The sequence below is a fragment of the Giraffa tippelskirchi genome, chromosome 4, assembly GCF_054371585.1.
Source record: "Giraffa tippelskirchi isolate mGirTip1 chromosome 4, T2T-mGirTip1v1.2.pri, whole genome shotgun sequence".
NCBI lineage: Eukaryota > Metazoa > Chordata > Mammalia > Artiodactyla > Giraffidae > Giraffa > Giraffa tippelskirchi.
In genome coordinates, this window is record NC_137278.1 from 421,220 (window position 1) to 447,645 (window position 26,426).

Here is a 26,426-nt window from a genome sequence, read left to right on the forward strand (position 1 = left end):
CTGTCAGTCCAGGGCTCCTCTCCCAGGCATCACTCTCGGAAGCCCCCTGCCCCAGGTTCCACCTGCCGCACACCTGTGAGCTCCTCAGTGAAACGCAGCCCCCCAGGGGCCTCTTCCCTCTCCTGCTTCAGAGCGCTCCACAACCTTAGCAGAACTCGGTCTGAGCCTGTCCCAACCCCGAGGCCTGTGGGCGGGGGAGGTACCCGGCCCCCGCTACCTCACGACAGGCCCACACAGGCCCACACATCTGACGAGCATCCAGCGAAGGAGGGGCAAGAGGGGCCACAACGGGTTTACCCCCACCCACAGCTTGGGGGAAATGCGGGTAGGAACAGTTTTGAGGAGCTGGACATCAGGCAGTGAAGGCTGCACCCCGAGGTGGCCAGTGGCTCACTGTCCCTCTTGGCTCCAGATCAGGTGGCCCCAGGACAAGGCGGCCGGGGGTGAGGGCTGGCTGTGGGCTGAGAGGCCTCTGGAGGGCTGCACCTTCCAAGCCTGGGCCTCCAGGAGGACACACTGGTGCACAAGGCTTAGTGCTGGCCCCACAGGGTAGAGATGACCAGCCTCAGCTGAGACCTGCTCGGACCACCTGACAAACTTGGAAAGCAAAACCCCACATGACTGGGCCATTTCCAAATAACACGGCTGCACCGGGAACGAGGGTGAAGACATTCCCAGCAAGATGAGTTCACTGCGTCTAGTGTCCAGTGTCAGCTTACCAGACACGCAGACTCGGGAAGCCAGACCTACCATGAGCAGCAAAGCCAACTACCCAAACCCAGAAATGACACACAGGGCAGACCAGCAAACTCGGGCGTCAGAGAAGCTGGAACAACTGTGTTCAGAAGAGACACGCTTTGGAGAACACCAAGAAGGCCCTGCAGAACGTTCCGAGCCGAAGGCCACAATGCATGAGGTGAGAGTACACTGGACAGAATCAACAGTGTAACAGACACCACAGAGGAGGCGGCCAGGGAGCTAGAACACAGAGCATAAGCCCAATGGAGCAGACGGCCAGAGTGAAAAATAATTTCAGCAAATGACAAGGGCTTCCAGGGAGCGGTGGAGCAGCTTCCCGGTACAAGTGGAACCTCCAGAGCCTCCCCAAGGGGGTGGGGCAAAGGCGGCTCTGGAATAAGTGAGCGGGAAGCTTCCAGGTTGGTAAAGCACCCCAACAACGGACCCGGGGGCTCCATGATCCTTGAATGCACACTTGCATGCACATACCACCAGGCACCTTATAGTAAGACCGCCAAACCCCAGTAATGAAGAGACAATCTTAAAAGAACCCGAAAGTAAAGAGGCACATGACACAGAGAAACCGAGACAAGGCTGCCAGCAAGACCTTCCCCCGGAGACGCGTGGAGCCAGGGCTCAGGACCTTCCCCCCAGAGATGTGCGGAGCCAGGACTCAGGACCTTCCCCCCCGGAGACACGCGGAGCCAGGGTTCAGGACCTTCCCCCCCAGAGATGTGCGGAGCCAGGACTCAGGACCTTCCCCCTGGAGAAACGCAGAGCCAGGGCTCAGGACCTTCCCCCCGGAGACGCGTGGAGCCACGGCTCAGGACCTTCCCCCCGGAGACGCGTGGAGCCAGGGCTCAGGACCTTCCCCCCAGAGATGTGCGGAGCCAGGACTCAGGACCTTCCCCCCCGGAGACGCGCGGAGCCAGGGTTCAGGACCTTCCCCCCCAGAGATGTGCGGAGCCAGGACTCAGGACCTTCCCCCTGAAGAAACGCAGCCAGGACTCAGGACCTTCCCCCCGGAGACGCGTGGAGCCAGGACTCAGGACCTTCCCCCTGGAGAAACGCAGAGCCAGGGCTCAGGACCTTCCCCCCGGAGACGCGTGGAGCCAGGGCTCAGGACCTTCCCCGCGGAGCCAGGGCTCAGGGAAGCAATGAAACCAACTGTCATTCACAACTCTTTACCCACAAGAACATCTTTCAAAAGTGAAGGAAAGAACTCAGCAGGCATTAAAAAGCTGAGATTTCACCACAAGCCACCCAGCACACGGGAAATGCTGACAGACCTCAGACATGCAGAAGGAAATGGCAGTGGACACACGGGCCTGAGGAGGAGAGGACTCCGAGAGCCGGACACCAGGCTCATCGTCACAGCCTTTCCCAGAAGCCACCATTGTTTGAACAAACAGCACCATATCATGTTGTTTATTTAGTAAAATACATGAGAGGAACAGCACGAAGCTGGGGAGGGAGAAACGGAAGTGGCTACCGGCAGATTCTCCTCACGGGCCCTGAAGCAACATTCGTCAAGAGGGCGCGCCCCAGCACAAGGACAGGGTCCAGTCCCAGAAGACGAGGCGTGGCCACCAGGCAAAGCCCGTCGAGGGAAAACGGCACACTGCTGGGGACACTGCAAGGTCCCCGCGCCGAGAAGAAAGGGCCCAGCCCCACCTCAGTCCACGCACGACAGTTAACACCTAAGCCTACAGACTACAACGGGAGGCCCGGAGTGTCTGGGTGGGGCAGGGATCTCACACGATCCGGCGGCACTCGTGGTGAAGAACCCGCCGCCAACGCAGGGGACGCAAGAGACGTCGGTTCCACCTCTGGCTAGGGAAGAGCCCTCGGAGAAGGAGATGGCAACCCACTCACTATCTGATAAAGGACTCCTATCTAGAATATACAAAAACTCTCCAAACTTGAGAGTAAGATAAACAATCCAGTAAGAAAAGGAGCAAAAGACTTGAAAAGAAGATACAGACCCAGCACGGTAAGAACGGGCGAGCGTGGAGCGGCCACTGGGAAAAACCCCACCTGCAGGCTGGCAGCGCCCGAGAGCAAGGCCGCAGTCCCGCCAGGGGCCCGGCCACGGCCCACACCCGGGACAGGTGAGCAGGCGGCTCCACGCAGCACCGGCGAGGGAGCAAGGCCAGCACTGGGGCGGGACTGCAGGGGGCAAGGCTGAGAGAGGCCCGCTCGGCGACAGACGGCGGGAGCCTGGCTATGTCCGGTTTGGGGGCTGGTCATGTCTGGTTAAGAAGGACTAGTTATGTCTGTTAAAGAGGACTGGTTCAGGTATCTGGTATGTCTAGTTGAGAAGCACGGGTTACGTCCGGGTAAGGGGTGCCGCGTGTTTCTAGTTAAGGGGGTATCTTGGGCCCCGGGGCCCAGCTCTGTGGAGCTGGCAGACGCCCCCAGCCAGCCGTGCCCTTGATGGGGCTACTGCTCCCAGTCTCTGTGGGGAGGCTCCTCTTGCAAAGCAGCCACTGCTCCCATCCTGCCTTCACATTCCACACGGGGCTCGGAGCAGAGGGGTGGCTGTGCCTTCCTGCCTTACTCCATCATCAACGCCGTGCGCTCGCGGCCAGCTTCCTACTCACGGCTTTGGTAACTCTGCAAAGGTGGACACAGCTCCAAGAGTACAGCCCGTCCGTGTCCCGGGAACCCTGTCCTTCGCCCAGGAGGCAGCCCACCGCCCACTGCTCCTGGGACCCCGAAGCCTTCCCGAGATGAGACTCCCGCAACCAAACAGCCCCAGCACCACCTAGCCAAAGGCTGTTCCCAGAGAGCCCGGCGCCGCAGCGCCCCGGCCCAGGGGCGGTGTGCCTTGGGCCCGCAGTCCACCCGAGGCAGGTCTCAGGGGCCTGTGCCCCTCAGTTCACACCCAACTATTGGCCGACACAGAAAATAACCACAGGAGATCACACTGGGTCAGCGCACGCTGGCAACTTGACGGGAAGAGGTCAGGGCAGGCGCTAGGATGCAGCCCCCATCAACAAAGTGCCTTCAGCCACCCAGCATCCGCCCCCGCCCCAGGGCCCTCCTGCCAGGGGAGACTCACGTTGTCCCGGATGTTGATGTCAGACCCCTTGGAGAGCAGCAGCTTCACGAGGTCCACGTGCTTGTACTCCGTGGCCCAGATCATGGGCGTCCAGCCACCATCATCCTAATGTCAGAGAAAAAGAAATCGTATTACAGCTGCTGGATGTGCGAGGAAAGACACAGTCGTTGCTAAGGACCTCATAAATGGCCCCGGGGACGGGGCAGGAGTCGGGTACCCAACCCGAGGCCCCGCCCTGCTACAGGAAACCGAGGTCTGGAGCACCGCCCAGGGACGCTGGTGAGCGCAGGCAGGCCGCCCAGCAACTCAACACACCTGCGCCCCGGACAGCATCACCTGCGGAAGGGGCCGGGGCAGAGCAGCCCGGCTGGTGGGAAGCAGCGGCCAGGACACACCTGCCCACCCGGTGGTCCCAGGACAGACCACGCACGAGCCAAGAACCACAGACACCAGATCAGAGGCTGCAGAGGCCATGAGGAGGGCAGGGGGCAGAAGCCCACTCAGCTGACCCCGCCCACCGGCGAGGCCGCGGCCCTGCCCAGCAGGCTGCCCCCTACCCTGCCCCACCCCACTCAGCGGTCCTGGGGGTTTATTTAAACCAGGAGCAACTCTGAGCCAACAAGGACTTCGTGGCCAATTCCTCCTCTGGGGGCCAGAGGCTCAGTCCCTGCCAACACAACTTTCTGCCTGCTCCAGTCACCGTGTCTTCCAGTGGACGCATTCGGCCTCCACGACTGAAGTGAGATGGTCCCCACAGGCCTGCTGCAGGACTGGGGGCACGGCAGGGCAGCACAGCCCAGCCTGCCCGGGCGAGAGATGGAAGGCTGAGCCGGGGAGGGGCCCGCAGGGGCACAAAGCACACCGCGGTCCGTCCGGGAGGGCCCACGGCGGGGCCAGCAGACGGGGCGCGCTGTGACGGGAGGTGTCGCCCCAGAACCGCAGTCATGTGCGGGGTCCCAGGAGGCGGGAAGGGGTCCCTGAGAGTTGGGAGGACCCTTCCTTGCACCCTCATCTTCTCCCTCAGCCCCTCACTGGTCAGGAGACGTACACGGGACCTGCTCTGTGCTGGGCACTGCAGGACACCCCAGGGTCCTGACAGCAGCTGGACAGATAGGCAGATGCAAAGCAAATACATGGAAGAGACGGACCGTCTGACAACAGCCAGCGCTGGGAGGGAAGGTGAGAAGCCGCAGGGCAGCGCGGCCCGTGGAGGCCGGGGCCCCGCTCGAGCGCAGTGCCTGCAAGCGGGCCTCCAGGAGGCCAGTGAGCCAGTGGGCAGGCCAGCAAGCGGACAGGGCTGGGGAGAAGAGGCCAGGTCTCAAAGACCTGCAGAGGGTGGGCTCGGAGGACAGGCGGGGCCGGGACCACCACGAGGACTCGTGTTGGGTCAGGCCGGGGCTGGGCCCGTGAGGCAGCATCACAAGCGGACGGGGCATGTACCTGACAGTTGACGTCCATCTGTCCGTTTGAGAGCAGGTACTGAACCACATCGTAGTGGCCCTTCTTGGCAGCCAGGTGCAAACAGGTAGAGCCCTCTGCATCCTGTAACACGAGAGCCACTGAGGTCCCGGGAGCCCCAGGGTGCTGAGCTCGCCCCGCCCAGCGCTCCACGGCGACCAAGCCCAGGGCCCATCGGCTGGCGTCTGCTGGCTGGCCTTTCTCTCCACCTCCCAAGAACCTAAATCTCCCTCAGCCACGGAACACCGAGCAGCAGAGCCGCCGCCCACCCCCCACCCCATCCCGAGCTGAGGCCAGACCAGGGGAGCGCCGGCCTGATCAGCGCGTGCGGGTGGGTGCCCCCGAGGCTCTCACGACACATGTGCGCGTCCAGAAACGACGCCTCCGTGTGTTAAGCTGTAACGTGTAGACAGACACCCTCTGCAATCCACACTCAGTCCCACGTCCTGAGGTCTCCGTCGGGCTTGCCCTCGCTGACGTCGGGCAGCCCAGCCTGTGTGTCGCTGGCCAAGGAGGACTGGGCCGTTAGGACTTCCTGTTGTGCCAGACGCACCAAATGCGGCAGTGTGTTTCCTGGGTGCCCTGTGACCCTGACACTGAGACCCCCGCCCCGCAGCCGTGACGCGTGCGCCCCTCCCTGGGGGCTCACCCGTGGGCTTCATAGGGCTCCACGGTGGGCAGAGGGCGGGGGGCCCACGCCTCCTCCCGGGGACGGGGGCTGCCTGGCGTCCTCCACCTGCAGGAGGCCCTCCGCACAGCGCAGCCCCTCCCATCTCCACACACCTTCTGTTCAACAGAAATGCGGAAATCTCTTTTTCTAATTTTTTTTGATACGGACCGTTTTTACAAGTCCTTATTGAATTCACTGCAACGCTGCTTCTGTGTCACCGTCTTTTGGCTCTGAGGTCTGTGGGATCCCAGCTCCCTGACCAGGGGCTGGACCTGCACCCCTGCGCTGCAAGGTCCAATCTCCACGACCACACCTCCAGGGAGGCCTGGAGATCCTGATTTCCAACGCTCTCAACAGTATCAATCTCTTCTGTACTTTTTTGTGTCTTGCTGAAGAAATCCTTCCCGACGTTGGAACCAAAGACAACCTTCCCTCGTAACCTCTGAGTGATCCGTACGCTCGCCCGCTGTGCTCGGCTTGTCTGTCCACCAGGTCCCTGACACGCACCCGGACCCTGCTCACTGCTGCCTGGGCCACATGTGAGTGCTCGGTGTTAGTGTGCCGTGTTAGCGTGTTCTACCCGTGTGTTAGCATGTGCTCTCCACGCTCACTGTGCCATGTTACCATGCAATCTCCACATGTCCCCGGGTGTTCTGTGTGTTCACGTGTGCTCTCCGTGTGAGCGTGTGGCCTACAGGGTCGCTGTGCTGTCTTCGGGTGTCATCGCTGTGTTCACGTGCTCTCCATGTTCACTGTGCTGTTACCACATGCTCTCCGTATGTTCACGTGTGCTCTCGCTTTGTTAGCATGTGCTAGTGTGTGTTCTCTACGTGTCAGTGTGTGCCCTACATGCTCACTGTGCTGTGTTAGGGTGTGGTCTCCATGTGTTCATGGGTTCTGTGTTCGCGTGTGGTCTCCGTGTCAGTGCGTTCTCTGTGTTCACTGTGCTGTGTTAGTGTGTGCTCTCCACATGTTAGCGTGTGCTCTCCACGTGTTAGCGTGTGCTCTCAGTGGAAGCAGGGCTGGCTCTCATCCGCTCACTGGCTCGAACGTCTCCTCGGGCTGCAGGGCCTCACCCTCCGATGCTGGACGGAACCTCGACGTGCTCAGGGCTGGACGACCACCCTGCCGGCATCCCACCTGTTTTACTCCTCTTTTCCTGCTTTCTAGTCACAAAACTATACCTAAGTTTCCATTTTACTTTCTCTACTACCTTTAACAAATTTTTCCTTAAAGCTATGCTTCTTTTAAGTTACTCCTTTGTATTGTGCAGGATCACAGCTTTCGACTGTCCACAGCTCCCATCAGCACTGCCCCCTCCCAGAAGTGACTGAGGGCCATGCTCACGTGCCCCTTCGCTGTCCCCTAGCACCCGCTGTCCTGTCGACGTCCCCGTCTGTATAAACTTCATCTCACAACATTCTTTCTTTAAATAGCCTTCATCTTTTAATAAATTCACAGAAAACAAGTTTTTCTAATTCACCATTTCTGGAATTTTCATTATTTCCAAGGATGAGATTTTCCTCCTGGCTTCACTATAAATCTGCTATTACGCTCTGTCAGGTCTTGTGCACCTGAAAATGTTTTATTTCACAATTGCTTCTGAAGGACACTTTTACTGGCTGTAGCATTCTGGGCGGACATGTTTTTGGAGTTTTTTCCCCTTTCAGCACAATAAGAAAACGACTCCACGGTCTCCTGGCCCCCGGGGTTCCAGACACGAAGCTGGCAGCGCTCACTCACACGCGCTGCACTATGCTGCTCTCCTCGGGCTGCGTTAAGGCTTCCTATGGTTTAACGTGATGAATTTTGGTGTAGCAGCCTGTGCATTTGTCCAGCTTGGGGTTTGCTGAGATTCTTGAACCCGGAGGTTATTTTTCATCAAATTTGGAAAATTTATGACCACTTTTCCTTCAATATATCTTCTCCCATTGGGTCTCCCTCCTTTCTGTGACTCTAACCACACAGACAGCTCAGTGTTATCCTACAGTCTGCTTCTCAGAGTGTCTTCTGTGACTGGTCTTGGGTTTCAAGGGCCCTTCTTTCTATGGCACCCAGAGTGCAGCTAGGCTCACTGGTGAACTGTCCACTCCAGACCTGCGCCAACCACTTGTCCTGCTAGTACAGCTACTCCTACAAAGCCCTCAACTCTGACCTCCTGCCTCTGCAGCAGTGCTTTGCTTGGGCACTGGCTCCAGTGATGGGGTCAGGAAATTGCCCCCTGGCCAAGCACCAGGCAGAATTCACCCACTCATCCTAACGGAGGACTAACACTTACCTGCAGGTATTTATAGAGCATCTAAAGGTTGCCAGATCTCAAAACCCACCAAAAGCAAAGGACTAGATGCTGCCTTGAAAAATCATCCACGATTCATGTAGCTTTGTTGTTGTTCAGCTGTGGAGTCGTGTCCGACTCTGTGACCCCATAAACTACAGCAAGCCAGGCTTCCCTGTCCTCCACTATCTCCCAGAGTTTGCTCAAACTCATCTCCATTGGTTCAGTGATGTCATCCAACCATCTCATCCTGTGTTGCCCCCTCTCCTCTTGCCCGCAATCTTTTCTAGCATCAGGGTCTTTTCCAATGAGTCAGCTCTTCTCATCAAGTGGCCAAAGTATTAGGGCTTCAGCTTCAACATCAGTCCTTCCATGAATATTCAGGGTTGATTTCCTTTAGGATTGACTAGTTTGATCTCCTTGCTGTCCATGGACTCCCAAGAGTCTTCTCCAACACCACAGTTTGAAACCATCAATTCTTCAGCACTCAGCCTTCTCTATGGTTCAACTCTCACATCCGTACATGACTACTGGAAAAACCATAGCTTTGACTATTCAGACCTTTGTTGGCAAAGTGATGTCTCTGCTTTTTAATATGCTCTCCAGGTTTGTCATAGCTTTCCTTCCAAGGAGCAAGTGTCTTTTAATCTCATGACTGCAGTCACCCTCCGTAGTGATTTTGGAGTCCAAGAAAATAAAACCTGCCAGTGCTTCCACTTTTTACCCTTCCGTCTGCCATGAAGTAATGCGACTGGATGCCATGATCTTAGTTTTTTTAATGGTGAGTTTTGAGCCACATTTTTCACTCTCCTCTTTCACCTTCATCAAGAGGCTCTTTAGTTGCTCTTCACTTTCAGCCCTTACAGCGGTATCATCTGAATATCTGAAGTTATTGATATTTTTACCAGTAATCTTGATTCCAGCTTGTGATTCATCCAGCCCAACATTTCACATGATGTACTCTGCATATGTAAATAACTATATACAAAAAACTGTTTACTTTGACAGAAGCAAATTAAAATAGTAAAAAAGACCATTTTTGCATATTGAACTGTGAGTATTTTTTTAACTGTAATGGTTGGTGTTGGTTAGAGTGCAGGGAAATGAGTGCTCACATACTTCCAGATGCATTTAAGAAAGAGGGATCAAAAGCCTTAAAAATCATTATATCTTGATCCCAAAAATCCTTGTCCAGAAAAATCTACATGTGAAAAAACAAACATGTGAAAAGACTTAGCTATGAAATGTCTGTTGAAGCATTGTGTGTAATAAAAATTGATCATCCACATATTAAACTAGTGAATGGTAAAAATGATACAAATTATATCACAAAATATAACGAAGCCACTTGAAATAATGTTATAGAATAACATTTAATGACATATAAAAACAGAATTTGATGGGAAAAAGGAGTTGATAAATTAGTATGAACTGTATGATGACTTTTTCAGTGGAAAAAATGTGTATTAATTTGAAAGGCTCTAAGATTTAACCCTTTTATTGTTACTGTGTGTGTGTCTGACCTAAAACTTGCCGTTGTCACCATTTTCAAGCCGCTCCACGGCCTCGTTAATTGCTCTACAAGCCCTGCAAGCATCACCACTCTGCTCTGAGGACCTCCCAGCAGCCCAGGCAGGAGCTCGGGCAGCACCACTCAGCCTGTCCCTGCCCTCACCCCAGGGGGGCCCCATCTCTAAATCTGCCTGCTCAGCTTCAACTGGAATCACACACTGTCCGCCCTGTGTCAGCTTCCTCACGTAAGTGGAATGAATCATACAACATTCGTCCTTCTACGTCGGCTTTCTTCTCTCAGCGTAGCGTTCTCAAGTTCACCCGTGTTGCAGCCAGTGTTGGAATCACCTTCCTTTTTGAAGACTGAACAACACTCCACCTCAGGGATGGATCACATCTGGCTTACCCACCATACGTCAATGGACCCTGGGCTGCTTCCACCTTTTGGTAACTGTAAGCAACGCGGAGAAGCAGGTGTGCACACACCTGTCTGTGTCCTTGCTTCCTGTCTCCTTGGGTACACACCCTGGACTGGAATCGCTGGATCATACAGTTAAAACTAAGTGTTTAATTTTTTTGAGGACCCACCAGACTGTTTTCCAGTTTTCACATCATTTCACATTTCCACCAGCAATGTATGAGAATTCCAACCTGCCCACATCTTTGCTGGCACTTGTTTTCTGATATTCTGACAACAGTTGTCCTGTGGGGTCTCACTGTGGCTCTGAATGCATTTCCCTAATGACTAATGATGTTGAGCATCTTTTCATGTGCCAACTGGCCGTTCAAATATAAGTATCTTCCCTGCAGAAACGTCTGTTCAAACTCTGCCCACTTCTGTGCTGGGCCACAGTCTGTCGAGCAGCAGGACATGTCTGTGTGATCTGGAGAGCGAGGCCCAGCAGATACAAAACTGATGAAAAGCTCCCTCTCCCGGGGGGTGGTGTCTTCACTCTCCTTTGATGGACCAAAGGGTTAATTTTGATGAAGTCTAAGTTTCCTATTTTCTCCTTATGGTCTGTGCTTTTGGTGTCATGTCCAGGAAATCACCGCCGAATCCAGCGTCACACAGGTTTCCCTGTTTCCTGTCACGTGTTTTACAATTTTAGCTCTTCAATGTAGGTCTTTGACCCCCTTGGGTTAATTTTTGAATACACAGTAAGGAAGGGGCCCAGATTCACTCTCGTGTGTGTGGAAGTCCAGCTTTCCCAGCACTTGTGGTAAAAAGATGCCCTCTCCTGCCACTGTACGGTCTGGCCCGTAACAGAAATCACCCGATCGTGTGTGCAGGGTGAGCTTCAGGCTCTCTCTGCGCCATCCCACACGTCCGTCTCTGCACGGCCCTCCACCCGCTGCTCCACGCGCCCGTCTCGAGGCAGGTACCACACTCTTCGGATTGCTGCAGCTCTGTCCTCAGTTTTAAAGTCAGTAAGTGTGAGGCTTCCAGCGCTGCTCTTTGGCAAGACTCTTTTGACTGTTCAGGGTTTCTCTGCAGAGAAGTGCTGGGATTCTGACGGGGACTGCACTGATCTGTAGGTGGTTCTGGGTAGTAAGACTTTCTAACAATACAGTCAGCACTCAGTACCCACAGATGTAGAACCACAATACGGAGGGCTGATGGTCGCACTGTCTTATCAAGGGACTGGAGCATTGGTGGGCTAGAATCTGTGGGGGTCCTGGAATCGATCCCCTGCAGATAACAAGGGATGAAAGTACTGCCTGCTTCTACTCCATGAACACAGGATAATTTCCATTTATCTGTGCCTTTTTAAATTTCTTTCAGCATTGTTTTAGTGTACAAATCTTTTACCTCCTTGGTTAAGCTTATTCCAAAGAATTTTATTCTTCTCGATGCTACTGTAAATAGAACTGTGTTCTTAATTTGCTTTTTGGATCGTTCACAAGTGTAGAAATACAACTGATACTTCTGTACTGACTTGATATATTAAACTTTCTCCAACGTGCTGATCAGCACTGGCCAGGCTCCGTGTGGACTCCCCATGACGGTCTATCCGTGCGGACCCTTCATGACTGTCTACCTACCAGAGCACAGCGTCTGTGCACAGACTCTTTTCCTTCCCCATTCCAATATGGACGCCTCTTTTTCTCTTTCTCCAGTTGCTGTTGTTCTGTTGCCAAGTCACATCTGACTCTTTACAACCCCATGGACGGCAGCACGCCAGGCCCTATCCCTCACTGTCTCCCAGAGTTTGTCCAAGTTCATGTCCACTGAATCAGTGATGCCATCCAACCGTCTCATCCTCTGTTGTCCCCTTCTCATCCTGCCTTCAATCTTTCCCAGCATCAGGGTCTTTTCAAATGAGTTGGTTCTTTGCATCAGGTTGTCAAAGTATTAGTTTCAGCATCAGTCCTTCCCATGAATATTCAGGACTGATTTCCTTTAGGATTGACTGGTTTGATCTCCTTGCTGTCCAAGGACTCTCAAGAGTCTTCTCCAACACCACAGTTCAAAAGCATCAATTCTTTGGCGCTCAGCCTTCTTTATGGTCCAACTCTCACATCTAATCCGTGACTACTGGAAAGACCATAGCCTTAACTATATGGGCCTTTCTTGGCAAAGTGATGTCTTCGCCTTTTAATACACCGTCTAGGTTTGTTATAGCTTTCCTTCCAAGAAGCAATCATCTTTTAATTTCAAGGCTGCAGTCACCAACCTCAGTGGTTTTGGAGCCCAAGAAGAGGCCATCTGTCACTGCTTCCACCTTTGCTCCTTCTATTTGACATGCAGGGACAGGACCACATGAAATGATGTTCGTTTTTTTAATATTGAGTTTTAAGCCAGCTTTCTCACTCTCCTCTTTCACCCTCATCAAAAGGCAGTTTAGCTCCTTTTCACTTTCTGCCCTTACAGTGATACCATCTGCATAACTTGAGGTTGTTGATATTTGTCCCTCACTGATGCCTGTCTGCGGCAGGCACCGTGGAGCCAGTGCTCACAGTACTCTCCACAAGTGAACTGCGGCCGGGCAAGCTGCACTGCCTACTTCCAGACACCTGTGGGTGTCCGGTGGCTGCCAATCCCTGAAGGCATCCCAGGGAAGTGGCCCTGCTCCTCCTCACAAGGAGCCCTAAGGGAGCAGGGTGCGTGCAGCGAGTACCTTGGGATCCACGAGGGCCCCGGCCTTGATGAGGTACTTCACTGCATCCAGGTGGTTGTTCTCCGCTGCCTCCATCAGCGGGGTCCTCTGGTCCTCGGAGCAGGTGTCGATGTTGGCGCCCGCCTGGTGAGGAGAGGGACAGATGCTCAGCCTGCAGCCGCACCCGGAGAGGAAGCGCCCCCCGGGCCCAGACGGGGACGCCGGGAGCACAGGGGCTACATTCAGTCTCTCTGCCGGCTATGCCTGAGCTCCAAAGTGACTGTTCTATTTTCTGTCAAGAAGAGCATTTCACTTCTAAGTTAACTTGGTAAAGATAGCAACATCACTGACAACCCCTTAGAAATAAGAAAGTGAGACCCCAGCACAGACAAAGAAGAGGTGAGGAGAGGGTCTCTGCAAGGCGGGGCCAGGAGGTGCGAGGACCAGCTTACAGGGACCTCGGAGGTCTTTCTGGGCGGCTTGAACGCGTGCTGAAATAAACTGAACAAACATTAATCCCCAGCGTGTATGTTCTAGTAGTGAGTGTACTTAGAAACGAATGAGCCAGCAAGAGTCCTTGGGTAAATTCTGTCTAAAACGGCAGACACCCAAGGTAAGCTGCCCACTCAGAGCAAAGCAACTATTTGGCAGCTGACCCTCTTCTATGTGGGAGAGAAACTGTTTAGACTAACCTGCAAAGAGCTAATACCTACAAGGTTGTTTTTATTATTAGCAATTAAAACACAAGAGTAATGGTTTAGTGAGACACTTAAAAGCAGATGGAGAAGAGCAAAAGGAAGTGAGGGGCTGAGCAGCGGGGACTGGAAGGAGACCCGCTGGCCTCCAGGTGGAGCCACAGGAGGAGCGGGGGCGGTGGGTGGTAAACGCGCGGGACCCCCGAGGGCAAGGCGGAGCCGGGACCCCACAGCAACCTGCATAAGCACACGGGTGAGGGGCAGGCAGGGCGAAGCGCTGCATGGGGCCCAGAAGGCCAGCCTGAGGTCAGCCACCCTGCCAGGGTGCACAGGCCAGGATGAGCCTCTGCCGGCGGAAGGCCAGGCAGCGCCTATGACAGGGCACACACCTGGCAAGACTCCCCCAGGCCTCCAGCCACCCTGAACCCTCAGGGAGTGGGCAGTCCCAAAGGGAGGGGCCCAGGTCTGAGAAGGCTGGACAGGCTGATGGCCAAGAGCGGAGGCAGGGGCCGCGCTGCAGAGGGTCAGGGTCACAGGGACGTCTCCCCCGCCCCAACACCAAGACCCCGGGACCACGAAGACTGGTGTTCCGTGTACCTGTCTGAAACCTGAACTGGTCAGTGACCCACCCAACCGGCGGCACGGACGTACCACACAAGGACGTGGGGCAGCCCAGGACCACAGCAGGGAAGCCAGACCAAATGTGAGTGACCATCCCAGGGAGAGGTGGGGCGCCCGGGAGATGACGCCAAGGCATCTGAGACACGGGAGGAGGGGATGGAGGGTGAGCCCCCAGAGAACAAGGGGGCCACACGCCAGGGCAATGCCCATTGCTCTGTCCCCTTCCCTCGGCCCCAAGGTTGCGAGAACAGGCACCTTCCTAATCAGAAGACTCCCAGCTCACAGCTGGCACGCAGGTCAGAGCAAAGCAGAGCAGGCGGGAGGACCTGATCAAACACTCCTGGAGGGACAGACGGGGACAGAGCCAGGACAGACAGAGGTGCAGGAGAGACAGACGACCGGCAGGAAAGGTCAGAGCAGTGGCTGGCGTGGGGACAACCCATGGCATGTACTCACACCACAGACAACCGGGCACCAGCCAGAGGCTGGGACTGGCCCGGTCCATGGAAGCGCGTGGAAGGCGGCACCTGACGGGTTCCGTTTAGTGAGACGGCCGCGGTGCTGCAGCTGCCTAGTTGGAGCTGCTCCCACTGAGCCCTCCGAATGGAAACAAGTCAGGCCAGGATAACCAAAAACGCTCTTCCCAGGCACCCCCCACCCTGACCACGCCGTGAGCAAGGGCGCTTCCTGGCTGCCTGGGGCCAGGAGAGGGCACAGGACTAGGGCCAGAGCCCACCAGGAGGAAGGCACAGGAAGGAGGCACCCAGGAGAGCGGGGCCTCCGAGAAGCAGCACCGCGGGATCCAGGGCAAAGCAGAGCGAGCCCGCCCAGCACGCGGCTGAGGCTCTGCGGAAGGGCGGCCCCTCGGGGGTGCGCAGCCCCGGACACCGCCCAGCACGCGGCTGAGGCTCTGCGGAAGGGCGGCCCCTCGGGAGTGCGCAGCCCCGGACACCACCCAGCACGCGGCCGAGGCTCTGCGGAAGGGCGGCCCCTCGGGAGTGCGCAGCCCCGGACACCACCCAGCACGCAGGCTCTGCGGAAGGGCGGCCCCTCGGGAGTGCGCAGCCCCGGACACCACCCAGCACGCGGCCGAGGCTCTGCGGAAGGGCGGCCCCTCGGGAGTGCGCAGCCCCGGACACCACCCAGCACGCGGCCGAGGCTCTGCGGAAGGGCGGCCCCTCGGGGGTGCGCAGCCCCGGACACCACTCAGCTGCCCACTTGAGAACCTCACCTGTGAGGTGCCCAGCTGTCACACCTGCAGGCTCGGGGGGACGGTGCAGAGTCGTAGAGATCACTGACATATGAAGTGCTGGTGTTTTCTAAACCAACGTGTAACATTTTATTCTGCAAAAGTTTGCAACTCAAGAGAAGCTGCAAAACAGAACACAACACTCCTGTGCTCTCTCCCAGGACGGTCTCCTCTATCACGGCCCGTGGGCAGAAGCAGGAAAGGGCAGTGGGTCAGCGAGTGGCCCCCAGACCACGCTGGGCCCCCCGGGTCTGAACGACCCTTTAGGCTTTTGCTCTTTGAACGAAAGAAGGCAAAGAAGTCACACCACGGGGAGTTCAGAGGTGGACAGAGCTCAGCCGTGTGGCTGAGGATGCCTGCAGGGCAGTGAGCCCGCAGAGACGCACATGTGGTCGTCACGACACCAGCCTCAGAGCTGCCCGACGAGGAGACGCGGCACTTCAAGGGAGAAGCAGACCAGGCCAGTTCCCTCTAGAGCCACCGAGATGGACCGAGATGCTTACACTGTAAAGACTCCTCTATATCAATCACACAGGCTTTCCTGGTGGCTCAGCAGTCAAGAATCCGCCTGCCAATGCAGGATTCTTTACACGCTGGGTCAGGATCAATCCCTGGGTCAGGAAGATGCCCTGGAGAAGGAAATGGCAACCCACTCCAGTATTCCTGTCTGGGAAATCTCATGGGACAGAGGAGCCTGGTGGGTTGCAGACCACAGGGTCACAAAGAGTAAGACATGACTTAGCAACTAAACAACAACAAATATGTACACATGCACATATTTTAATACTAAAAAAAAAAGGTGGGGTCTTCCCTGGTGGCTGAGTGGTGAAGAATCCATCTGCCAACGCAGGAGACACGGGTTCAATCCCTGATCTGGGAAGATTTCATATGCCACAGAGCGACTAAGGCCCTATGACGCAACTACTGAGCCTGCGCTCGAGAGCCCGCGAGCTGCAACGGGGGAGCCCACGCGCCTCAACCACTGAGGCCCAAACACTCAGAGCTCGCGCTGCACAGCAAGAGAGGCCACTGCAGAGACGCCCAAGCACCGCAGCTAGAGAAAAGCCAGAGCAGCAGCGAAAACCCAGCTCAGTTCAGTGCAGTCACTCAGTCGCGTCCGACTCCACGGACCGCAGCACGCCAGGCCTCCCTGTCCATCACCAACTCCCGGAGTCTACTCAAACTCACGTCTATTGAGTTGGTACTGCCAAAAAAAATAGATAAATAAATTTTTTCAAAAAGGTGGGGGAACTTTCACAGAAGTACAGAGCTGCCTTCTCCACAGGAAGAAGGAAGTTAAAGAGGCGGCAGCAGAGGCCGGCTGCCTGGCATTTAAACAGGCCCGCCCAGGCCAAAGCTGGGAGGGATCTAGCCAGTGGGTCTCAGGCAGAAATCTAAACCGACAGATAAATCTACTGTAAACATCAATGCAAAAGTAGGCTCCACACTGACATACAACCCTACCGTGTCTGCGCAGCGCAGGTGAGGAGACAGGGACAGGACGGAGCCGCTGTGACCACACACAGGAGGCCAGCGGGCAGTGACAAGTCCCCCCGAGGCACCGGCGGAGGCACACTGTGCACTCAGACCCAGAGCCCTCCTGGGCCCCCCAACATGGAAACTGCCAGCTGATGGGCCCAACCAAGAGCCCACCTCCGGCATTTCAGCCCTTTCCTTTTCACACAAACAAGCCAGCACCAGGCATTTGGGTAAAACCTGAAATGAGAAAGACTAGAACAGAGTTTCCAGCACTGCAGGGAGACCCAGAGGCCACCAAGAGGGACCTCTCGGGAGCAAGAGGAGACCCAGGGATTCAAATGAGGCGGCAGAGGTGAATCCCCAAGAGGAGCTGAGGGCCACGCAGAGCACTGGCTAAGAAAGTGGACTCGAAGGACGCAGAGCTGGAGAGAGGGTGCGCCAGGTAAACACAGGCACTCAGGGAGGGCCCCAGAGCCCAGACAGAAAACCTCCCAGACTGAGCTGGGGGCTGAGCGGCAAGTCTAGACCCACGAGCGAAAGGAAATTTCCTGAAGGATCCAGAGATGAAGAAGCAGCTGAAAGGCGGCCTCCGGGGAACAGAGGTCCCACAGGGCCTGGGACGGGAGGGGACCTCCCAGAAAGACAGCACTGAGAGTGGGTGACGCGCTTTTAGACAACACAGATGGGCCAGTGTGCCTGCTGGGCAGGCAGTGCCCCTCATATAACCATGGAATATTCACGGGACCACAGGACGCAAGCTCTCACTGCAGGAGGTGGGCAGAGGGGCATGCGTGCACGCCTGGGCTAAACCCCCAGCCTGGGAAGTCGGTGACATGAAAACCCAAAGTGAACAAGAAGCAGTTAGGCAACTCCGAGCAGCGCCCAGCCCTTAGGACGGCGGCCAGGGCCCCGGCCATCTCACTGCTGCCCGCAGCACCGTGTCCGACCTGGATCAGCATGTGGCAGATGTCCACGTGGCCAGCCTCCGCTGCAGCGTGCAGGGGCGAGCGCTTGTTCTGATGCTCCATCTTGAAGTTGGGGTCGATCCCGTCAACTGCAAACAAACAGGAGGTGTCGATCACTCATCAGGCACGACCCCAGCACCCAGGCAGGCCTGTTGAGGGTGGGGAGGTTCCGGGGATGGCAGGCAGCCTGTGGTCAAAGACCCCAGCACCACGCCTAACTCTGGGCCCCTGGCTCTCCCATGTCCCCCGGCCCGCCTCTGCCCAAACATGAGGCTGGAGGGGCCCCAGGATGGACGCTCCATGGAAGCAGAACCCCCCGGCCAGGCTCTAAGGGGAGGCAATTACTTAGCGGAGCTCCCAGCCCGGCATGGACATGGGCCATGAGGTTAACCTCAGTACTACACAAGGTCTAACAGGAAAATGATCAAAACTGCCACTTTGGTCAACATAAAATAAAATCTTTTTCTCCCGAGAACAAACTGCTACACTTCCTTCTTGACTTCCTGTCAAGTAAAGAGATTATGCGTCCACCTTCTCCAGCCCCAAAGTCAAGCCTAAGCTGTGAGCTCAGAAGCAAAGCGCTGCCCCCTCCTCAGCACCAGGCGGGCGTCAGAACCACAACGGCAGGAACTCGCTGACAACACGGGTGTCACGGGGCGGCTCCCTGCACAGAAGGCGTGGGCGTGTCCACACAGCACAGTGCCCGGTTCACTAACCACGCTCCTACTGAATCCACAGCACTTCTTAACAGTCACACATCTCACTCCGGCTAATTCCAGGAGAACACACACACTGCCGAGATTAACTGAGCGTGAACAGGGCAAACAGGCCGAACCCCGGGGGCGGCCCGCGTGCGCCGACCAGAGAAGCGGGACAGGGCGGGCCGCGGCGCCCCGGGAGGACAGAGGCCGGCTCGCCCCGGGGGCGGCCCGTGTGCACCGACCAGAGAAGCGGGACAGGGCGGGCCGCGGCGCCCCGGGAGGACAGAGGCCGGCTCGCCCCGGGGGCGGCCTGTGTGCGCAGACCAGAGAAGCGGGACAGGGCGGGGCGCGGCGGGCAGCCCCCGGGGGACAGAGGCCGGCTCGCCCCGGGGGCGGCCCGTGTGCGCCGACCAGAGAAGCGGGACAGGGCGGGGCGCGGCGGGCAGCCCCCGGGGACAGAGGCCGGCCCGCCCACCTACCCAGCATGAGCAGCACTTTCTGCAGCTCCCCTTGCCGCGCTGAGAAGTACAGCTGCTTCGGGTGGAAGCGGAGCTTCTTGGGCCTGCGGAGAGAGCGCAAGTCAGCAGTGAGCACAGCTCCCACCGCGCACGCGCACGCGGACACACACGCGCGCCCACGCGCGTGCACACACGCCACCTGCAGGCGGGGGAGGCCTGGGTGAGCCCTCAGGGTGAAGGGTGCCACATCCACCAGGCATCTCACAAGAAAAACCCTAAAAACGTGTCATCATCTCCTTCACCTACGCGTGGGACCGGTCCCCGAGGCCTCGGCGTTCCGTGCGGAGCACAGAGCGAGCTGCTGCTCTGCAGCATGAGGTCAAGGGACTCTCGAGGTGGTGGGGAGGGGCATCCCACCCAGCGACACCCACCCTGTTCACAGCACGGAGTCTGGGCCTGGTGAAGGGGCAGGGCACCCAACAGTCACTGTGAGACCAGGACCAGAGACCGGGCTGGAGGCGGACAGAGAGCCGTGGGGACTCAGGACCGTGTCCCACGACACAACCGCCCAAGAACAAGACGGGAACCTGATGCTCCAGGGAGGGGCCACGGAGCCTGGCTGCAGCCCTGACCACGAGGCCCTGTGACCAGGGTCACCTGTGCGGTCAGGGGTCAGGGGCGCCAGGCCCTCCTGCAGACTCCCTGGTGGGCTGCAGGAGTTGGGAGCCGCAGGCAAGACCAAGAGGGCACCTGCTCCAGACCCCCTCTGCCAGACGAGCAGCCACAGAGCAGCATCCGCGCCCCCGTCCTGAGGTCAGAGCTCCGGCCGGCAGCGTCAGGGAAGCCCGTGCGAGGCCTCCGGGACTGTCCCCACCACGCCGTCAGAAGGTGTACCACGACAAGCTGTGACTGTTTCCCACAATAACGTGAAAGTACATGAACAGCCCTGAGGACAGCTTCAGTGACTCCTGGGAGCGCCCCCAGCCCAGGGGGTGCAAATGGCGGGGACGTGTGGCCTTGGCGAGAACAGACGCCTGGGGGACAGAGACACCCAGGAACGCAGTGGGGGCCTCGTGCAGGAGGACCCGGCAGGGGGATGGAGGCTGCAGGAAGGGCTTACTTCTCGGAGTCCAGGGCGATGAGCGCGCTCTCCAGGGTCTCTTTCCCGGGCCCCTGGGAGAGGCCCGGCGCCGGCTTCCCCAGCCCAGCCGGCCCTGCGGGGTCGAAGCCCTCCGGCACCTGCGGGGCCAGGCTCTGTGGCTTGTCCTCCTCTGAGAGCAGGGGGCCGGCAGCGCTTCGGGAAGGAGGAAATAAGTGGAATTCTGAGTTTTAGAGACATGGAAACTCCCTCTCCTTGTGGAAACCAATGAATACACAAAACAGGATCCCCTCAGACCCCCAACTGCGCTGCTCTTCCGAGACTGAAACTGACCTCAGGCTCACCAACTGTCTGCTCTGGGCCCGGAGGGACGCGCCCAGACGCAGACCAAATCCCCAGGGAACAGAGGACACTCAGAAGTGAGGGCAGCCTTCCCAGGACTTCTGGCCAAATGTTCAAATTTGCTTTAGAGAATGAACTCCAGGTTGAATCTCAAGTCCACTGCCTGACCAACACAAGGAACACCTTGGGATCCTGACTCAAAGAGCATCCAATCTACAGGGTAACATAGTTAATTCACAAAGATATGAAGGCATCAACACCATCCCAGTACGAAGTTTTGAATGTTTACAATTCGAGCCTCTTAAATCACCTTCAGTGGACTTTCAGTCATGGGTTAGGGTAGGTCCTGAGTTTGCTGCTCTGTTGAAGGCTCTCCTTCACCCTGGCTTCCAGCTGGACAGGCTGGTGAGGACAAGGCTTCTGACACCTTGTCTTAACTGATCATCTGGCCGACTGACTCCAGTTAGCTCTACGAGTTCCTCAGTTATTTCCACCAATTCTTTTAGGAAGAAAACTACGTTTCCAATACAAATCCTTCTCTTGTAGACTCTTTCTTAGGTGTTCAGCTCGGGCCTCCAAAGCGTACCACAGTAACAGCAGACTAGATAGCAGCCGATACTAATGTTCCACATCACACACGGACACACAGGTCCCGCGGCACACCCCGGCACCGCTGTCTCCGGGCGCACTGCGCTTCAACACAAAGCACTGCCACACATCACTGAGGACGGCGGGACGCAGGTTCACACACAGGCGAGTAAGTGTGCAAAACCACAGTGAGTGCAGAAGAGATGCGTGCACAGTGCACTCAGCAAACCAAGTCAGCGTGCCTCCCAGCCTCATGTGTCAGAGCTCACGGCGCATGTGCCAGCAGGGAGGCCCCTGGCACGCCGGGGACGTCAGGCCTCGTCAGGTGGACCCCGAGGGCTGGGGGCACGTACCTGCCCGTGGTGGTGTCGGCTCTGCCCTCCACTGCACAGCTCTTCTCCTGCCCAGGGGCCAGGGTCACCGTGGAGGTCGTGTCTGCCTTTGCAATGGTCACCTCTTTGGCCTTGGAGGTCTCCTCCCCACAGTGGGGACAGTAGCTGGCATTATTGACTCGAGAGGCACAGGCTTTGTGGAAACGATGAGAAATGCTGCTCTCAGGCTGACATTCCATAAAATTACCCTAAAGACGGGAAGGCAATAAGTCGTTCTTCTAACCGGGGCTAAAATGCAGAGAAGCAAGTGAACCCCAGGTACGGGCACCGAGCAGGGGAGGAAGCCCGCATGGGGAGGAGACGACAGCCTGCGCCCCTCCCGAGGCGCCTCCACTCGCATCCACCTTGAAGCGGAGGGCATCCCCATCCCTGCGCCTCACTCTGCACCACGCTGCTCGGGGGATGGGCCATGTGTAAGACCAGGTCCACAGGAGACCCACGGAGGACACACCTGGGACGCGGACTCACAGACTTGAGACCTGTCAACAGCCCTCAGCAGAACCCACCCAACCGCAGGCTGGGCTCTGGGGTGGAAAGCGGGACCCGGGGCCATCTTCCAGGAGAAGCAAAAAAGGATGTTGAGGACAGGGAGGGCACAGAGCTGTGGCATCCGGAGAAGCCCCGGGAGAGAGGCTCTCAGCCAGGAGCACAAAGGGCCACACGGAGCCCATGAGCCCAAGAGAGGGCCGTGGGGGCCACGTGAGCATCTGTGGACGAGTTGCCGAGGAGACGGCTGGGGCACCAGAGGTGAGGACGCTGCGGGGCAGGGGGCCCCGCCACACACCCAGGAGCGACGGGAGGGGAGCAGGGGGCCCAGGCGCCCTGGAGGAGGGGCGGCACTCACAGCCGTGCAGAAGTAGCCGCAGCCGGGACAGCACTGGTGCTTCACCATGCGGCCCCGGTGGTCCTCACACAGCACCAGCAGTGGCGCCTTGCTGGACGGACGCATCAGCTCATGCTTGACCACACTGTTCGTGCACCTGCCCAGCTGCAATCAGGAGAGACCAGGTCAGCACGCCCAGCACGGGAGGGGCTCAGGAAAGCAAAGGGAGCAGGCGGCCCAGTCCTCCACGTCCACCCAGCCCGCCAGAAGAAACGGGTCATGTGACAATGGGTCCAGTGAGAGTCAAGGCACCCCCCGCCCCTGCACAGAAATCAGGAGTGTGCTGGTTGCACGATTATGTGCGTCTGTCACACGTGTGACAGAGACACACGCTGAGGGAGGCAACCCCACGCGTGTGGACGATGCCTCGGTAAAGTTCACAGGAAGGAGGTGAGGGAACTGGCTCTGAGGGCGTCAGCCACTGAGGCCGTGGTAGCCTGGGCATTCAAAAAGAGAAATATTTTGGGGAAAATAACAGCAGCTTAAGAATGTCTGGGAATCCCACAAAAAAACAGAGCAATTAGACAGCAAAATCAAAACCAGAGATGACATTTAAATCAAAACCAAAGGCCACAGGATGCAAGTGGGTGGGGTGGGCCTTGAGACACCAGTGTCCGGGTGGGAGACAGGGCAGTATCCCATGGACGCTGGACAAGGGGGAGCAAGATACCAGAAGGTCCTCCCTGTATCCTAGAAGAGCGGGTAGCCTGGGAGACGCTGCCCAACCCCAGCGAGTCCAGCCTGGGACCTGGGGCCAGCACGGGCCAGTCACAAGGAGCCCTCAAACCCAACCTGCCTGGATGCCCCCTGCAGTCAGGGCACAAGGAAACGTGGACAAAGCTGAGCTGAAAGAGAGCAGGACGGGCCGAGAGGCAGAGAGAGAGGAGGGTGGGGAGCAGTGCGCTCAGGGTCCCTGACTCCAGCGTTCTTGTTCACTCTTAACAACGGCTAAAGGCCCAAAGAGCTCTGCCCAAGTGCAGTCTGCTGCTGCTGCTGCTGCTGCTAAGTCGCTTCAGTCGTGTCCGACTCTGTGCGACCCCATAGACGGCGGCCCACCAGGCTCTGCCGTCCCTGGGATTCTCCAGGCAAGAACACTGGAGTGGGCTGCCACTGCCTTCTCCCAAGTGCAGCACACCCGTTAATACTGACCGTGTTAGAGATTAAGAATCTTTATTTGAAAATGACAATAAACCTATCACATAAAGAAAATATTATAAATAAAAATTATTTTTAAAATATTTAATGAGGGATGTGTCATTGTTGTATATTGTTCACAAAATTCTTTAACATCTGGTTTAACAAGACAGCCAGGTCGTATATCTGCTTCTGCATTCAGAGCAGACAAGTGTGGGCATTCTTCTCTGACTCCACAAGGGACTTCCTTAAAAGACCCGCTGTGATGTAAACATCTCAGTCCACCATCCACTAATTTCGTGCCCCTACCCTACGTAAGACCATCCAAGTGTCTTGACTGTGAGTGACTGTAACACCATGGAAATCACTCATTCCCCAAGTTACACAGAATGTGCAAACGTAAAAACGCTCCTATGCGCTCTGAGAAGCAGCGAGTAGAGGCACTTCACTTTCTAAGTGTCCTTTCAAAAATGGTCTCATAATGGCATCGCCCTGTGAAATGACGCCGAGTCCAAGACGGACAGGGCCCTGCAGGGAAGCTTCAATAATAACAGTGACACAAAGACTGAGACTTGCTCAATCTGTTTAAACACGTGAGCTCATGATGGTATTTTAGAAGAACTGGTCAACCTCCAAACACAACAGAGAACAAATCCACTGTGCCTCAATGACCAGGAAATGAAGAGAAGGCCCTTGCTCTGGGATGCTCCGCTGTGTAATGTGACAAGACCAAGGGACAAGGTCCTTGTGAAACCACCAGCTGCTAACTGAACAGCGAGCGGCACAGCTTCACAGTGCGAAGCTCGGAGGGGGTGGTAAACACGGGCAATGAGCCTCCACAGCTCCAGCATCAGAAGGAAGAACCCAGATACCATGCCTTAGTCTGGGGTGCACCTCCCTCCGCTGAGCCAGGTCCACCTCTGTCTGAACTGCAGACAAGCGGGCTGGATGCCCTGAGTCTGGGAGCCGCTGACTCCAACCACGGGCTCCAATGGCCCGGCCGTCCCGCAGAGAAACACAGAGAACGAACGGGCGGCGGTGTCCAGAGACACCCATATGGACAGTGAGACCATTCAGAAAACACAAGCCAGGTGGCAGCTGCTCGGGGTCAATCCCGCTTTCTGCCCCTGGTGTGGTTACTGGAGTGCCCGCCCACCTGAGACAGACTCATCAGGCCAAACAGCTGACTCGTATTGTTTTCTGGATCAATTTCCCAGGAAAAGACCCTGAGATTCTAAGATGAACTTCGGGGAATGGCAGCAGGGAGGGGCAGCGGAAGCGCCGGCTCATTACTCGGAAAAGCGGGAAGACACATCACTACTTCCTCTGCGAACCCAGGACCGGCCCGCTTAAGGGGCGCAGCAGCCCGGCGGGTGGGGGGGTCACCTGCCCCAGCGACACCACAGTCGCGGCAGGAAGTACGGGAAGCTGCCCAACTGCTGACCCAGCAGCACTCCGAGGGCACAGGGAGCCTCGGCTCCTTGGAGCGGCTACAAGGAGCCTCGAGGAGCCGCGAGCAAGGGGACCTGACGCATCTCTGGCCAAACCCAGCTGGAGCACAGGGACCACCTCAGCACCCGGACGAGTGCCAGCCTCCAGCCCTGTGACCCAGGACAAAGGGGAACGACCGGCCGGGAACAGCCCAGGCCAGGCGGGCCCAGGGCCGCAGGAGGCGGGCGGATCCTGCGTGTGTTCAGCCGGGGCAGAGGACACACACATCCAACCGTCCACGAGGCATCATGTGACAACAGGAGCCACGGTTGTTTCTGCTCCACGAGACACGCCGTGACCGCTGGCTCAAAGCCAAGAGTGGCGGCGGTTGGCCCTGAGCAGCAAGGTCAGAGGTCAGCTGCGAGGCTCTCCGTATGGAAAGCTCCTCTAAAGAAGGTGGGCGGGGCCTCAGCCTCTGCCATCCACGTTCAAATTCACAGCAAAGCAGGAAAGCCTCTGGGAAACGTGGCCTCAGCAGAGCAGCGCCCACAGCCACGCCACTCCCAGCCTCCCAGCACGGCTGCGCAGCGGCCCGTCCCCCTGGCAGCAGCGCGGCCGGCTCACCTGGCGGTCCACGCTCTCGGTGGCCATGCACTGGTTGTTGGCCAGAGTGGTGATCTCCCGGCTCTTCGGGGTCTCCATCCGGCAGCTGCAGAGGGGCACCTCCTGAAGGCCATCTGTCTCACCCGCGTCAGGCCCGTTGGCCAGACCTGCAGTTACACCAGACACGTGAGTGTCGCCGCCATGCCACCCGCCCAGACGCTCCGCTACACTCGGGTCACCTGGAGACAGGGGCCCTGCAGACATGCTCATGGGCAGGACACAGGGAACCCAGGCCAAGACTCCACTCCCCACGAGGAAAGTGCCTGTCTTCCTTGCTCAGTTTCAGAACTGCAGCCACAGAATAAACACTTGGTCCATCCACTTAGAAGGGGGGCTTCCCTGGTGGCTCAGGTGGTAAAGAATCCACCTGCAATGCAGGAGATTTGCAGGAGATTGGGTTCGATCCCTGGGTTGGGAAGATCCCCTGGGGAAGGGAATGGCAACCCACTGAGAACTCCACGGACAGAGGAGCCTGGCGGGCTACAGTCCATGGGGTCACAAACAGTCTGACACGACAAAGTGCGATTCCTTTGCCTTCAAGACATTTGCTAATATCTGGAGACATTTTGGGTTTTCCAGGTGGCGATAGTGGTAAAGAACCCGCCTGCCAATGCAGGAGACATAAAAGATGCAGGTTCAGTCCCTGGGTCAGAAGATTCCCCTGGAGGAGGGCATGGCAACCCACTCCAGTGTTCTTGCCTGGAGAATCCCATGGGCAGAGGAGCCTGGAGGGTTACAGTCTATGGGGCTGCAAAGAGTGGGACATGACTGAAGCAAATTAGCACCACTTGGAAGACTTTAGAGGCAGCCTGTTTAGTGATGACCCACTGTACCCGCACAGAGAGCCTGCTTATCCAGTTGAACAACGGACGTGCGGAGGAAAACAAAGAAGAAAACCAGGATCCCGGCGA

The 26,426-nt window shown here is 57.1% G+C and overlaps 1 protein-coding gene across 35 annotated transcripts in view; it reads right to left on the reverse strand.

Moving 5' to 3' along the window:
- The window catches only part of EHMT1 (euchromatic histone lysine methyltransferase 1), a 106,773-nt gene that overhangs the window by 9,865 nt on the left and 70,482 nt on the right, over positions 1-26,426 (reverse strand). For 20 of the 35 annotated variants that reach the window (XR_014082929.1, XR_014082927.1, XR_014082936.1 and 17 more), the window contains 9 exons: positions 25,477-25,622; positions 22,249-22,392; positions 21,366-21,592; positions 20,104-20,277; positions 19,005-19,087; positions 17,807-17,913; positions 12,837-12,959; positions 5,243-5,344; positions 3,803-3,907 (listed from right to left, as the gene is read on the reverse strand). Coding sequence is in view for 25 of the 35 variants with exons in the window: in XM_081593197.1 (XP_081449323.1) it covers positions 3,803-3,907; positions 5,243-5,344; positions 12,837-12,959; positions 17,807-17,913; positions 19,005-19,087; positions 20,104-20,277; positions 21,366-21,592; positions 22,249-22,392; positions 25,477-25,622 (1,211 nt within the window). In the remaining 10 variants the exon portion in view is untranslated. Of the gene's footprint in view, positions 1-3,802; positions 3,908-5,242; positions 5,345-12,836; positions 12,960-17,806; positions 17,914-19,004; positions 19,088-20,103; positions 20,278-21,365; positions 21,593-22,248; positions 22,393-25,476; positions 25,623-26,426 lie in introns of those variants that run through there. The other 15 variants (XR_014082932.1, XR_014082931.1, XR_014082937.1 and 12 more) reach the window with 3 other exon arrangements.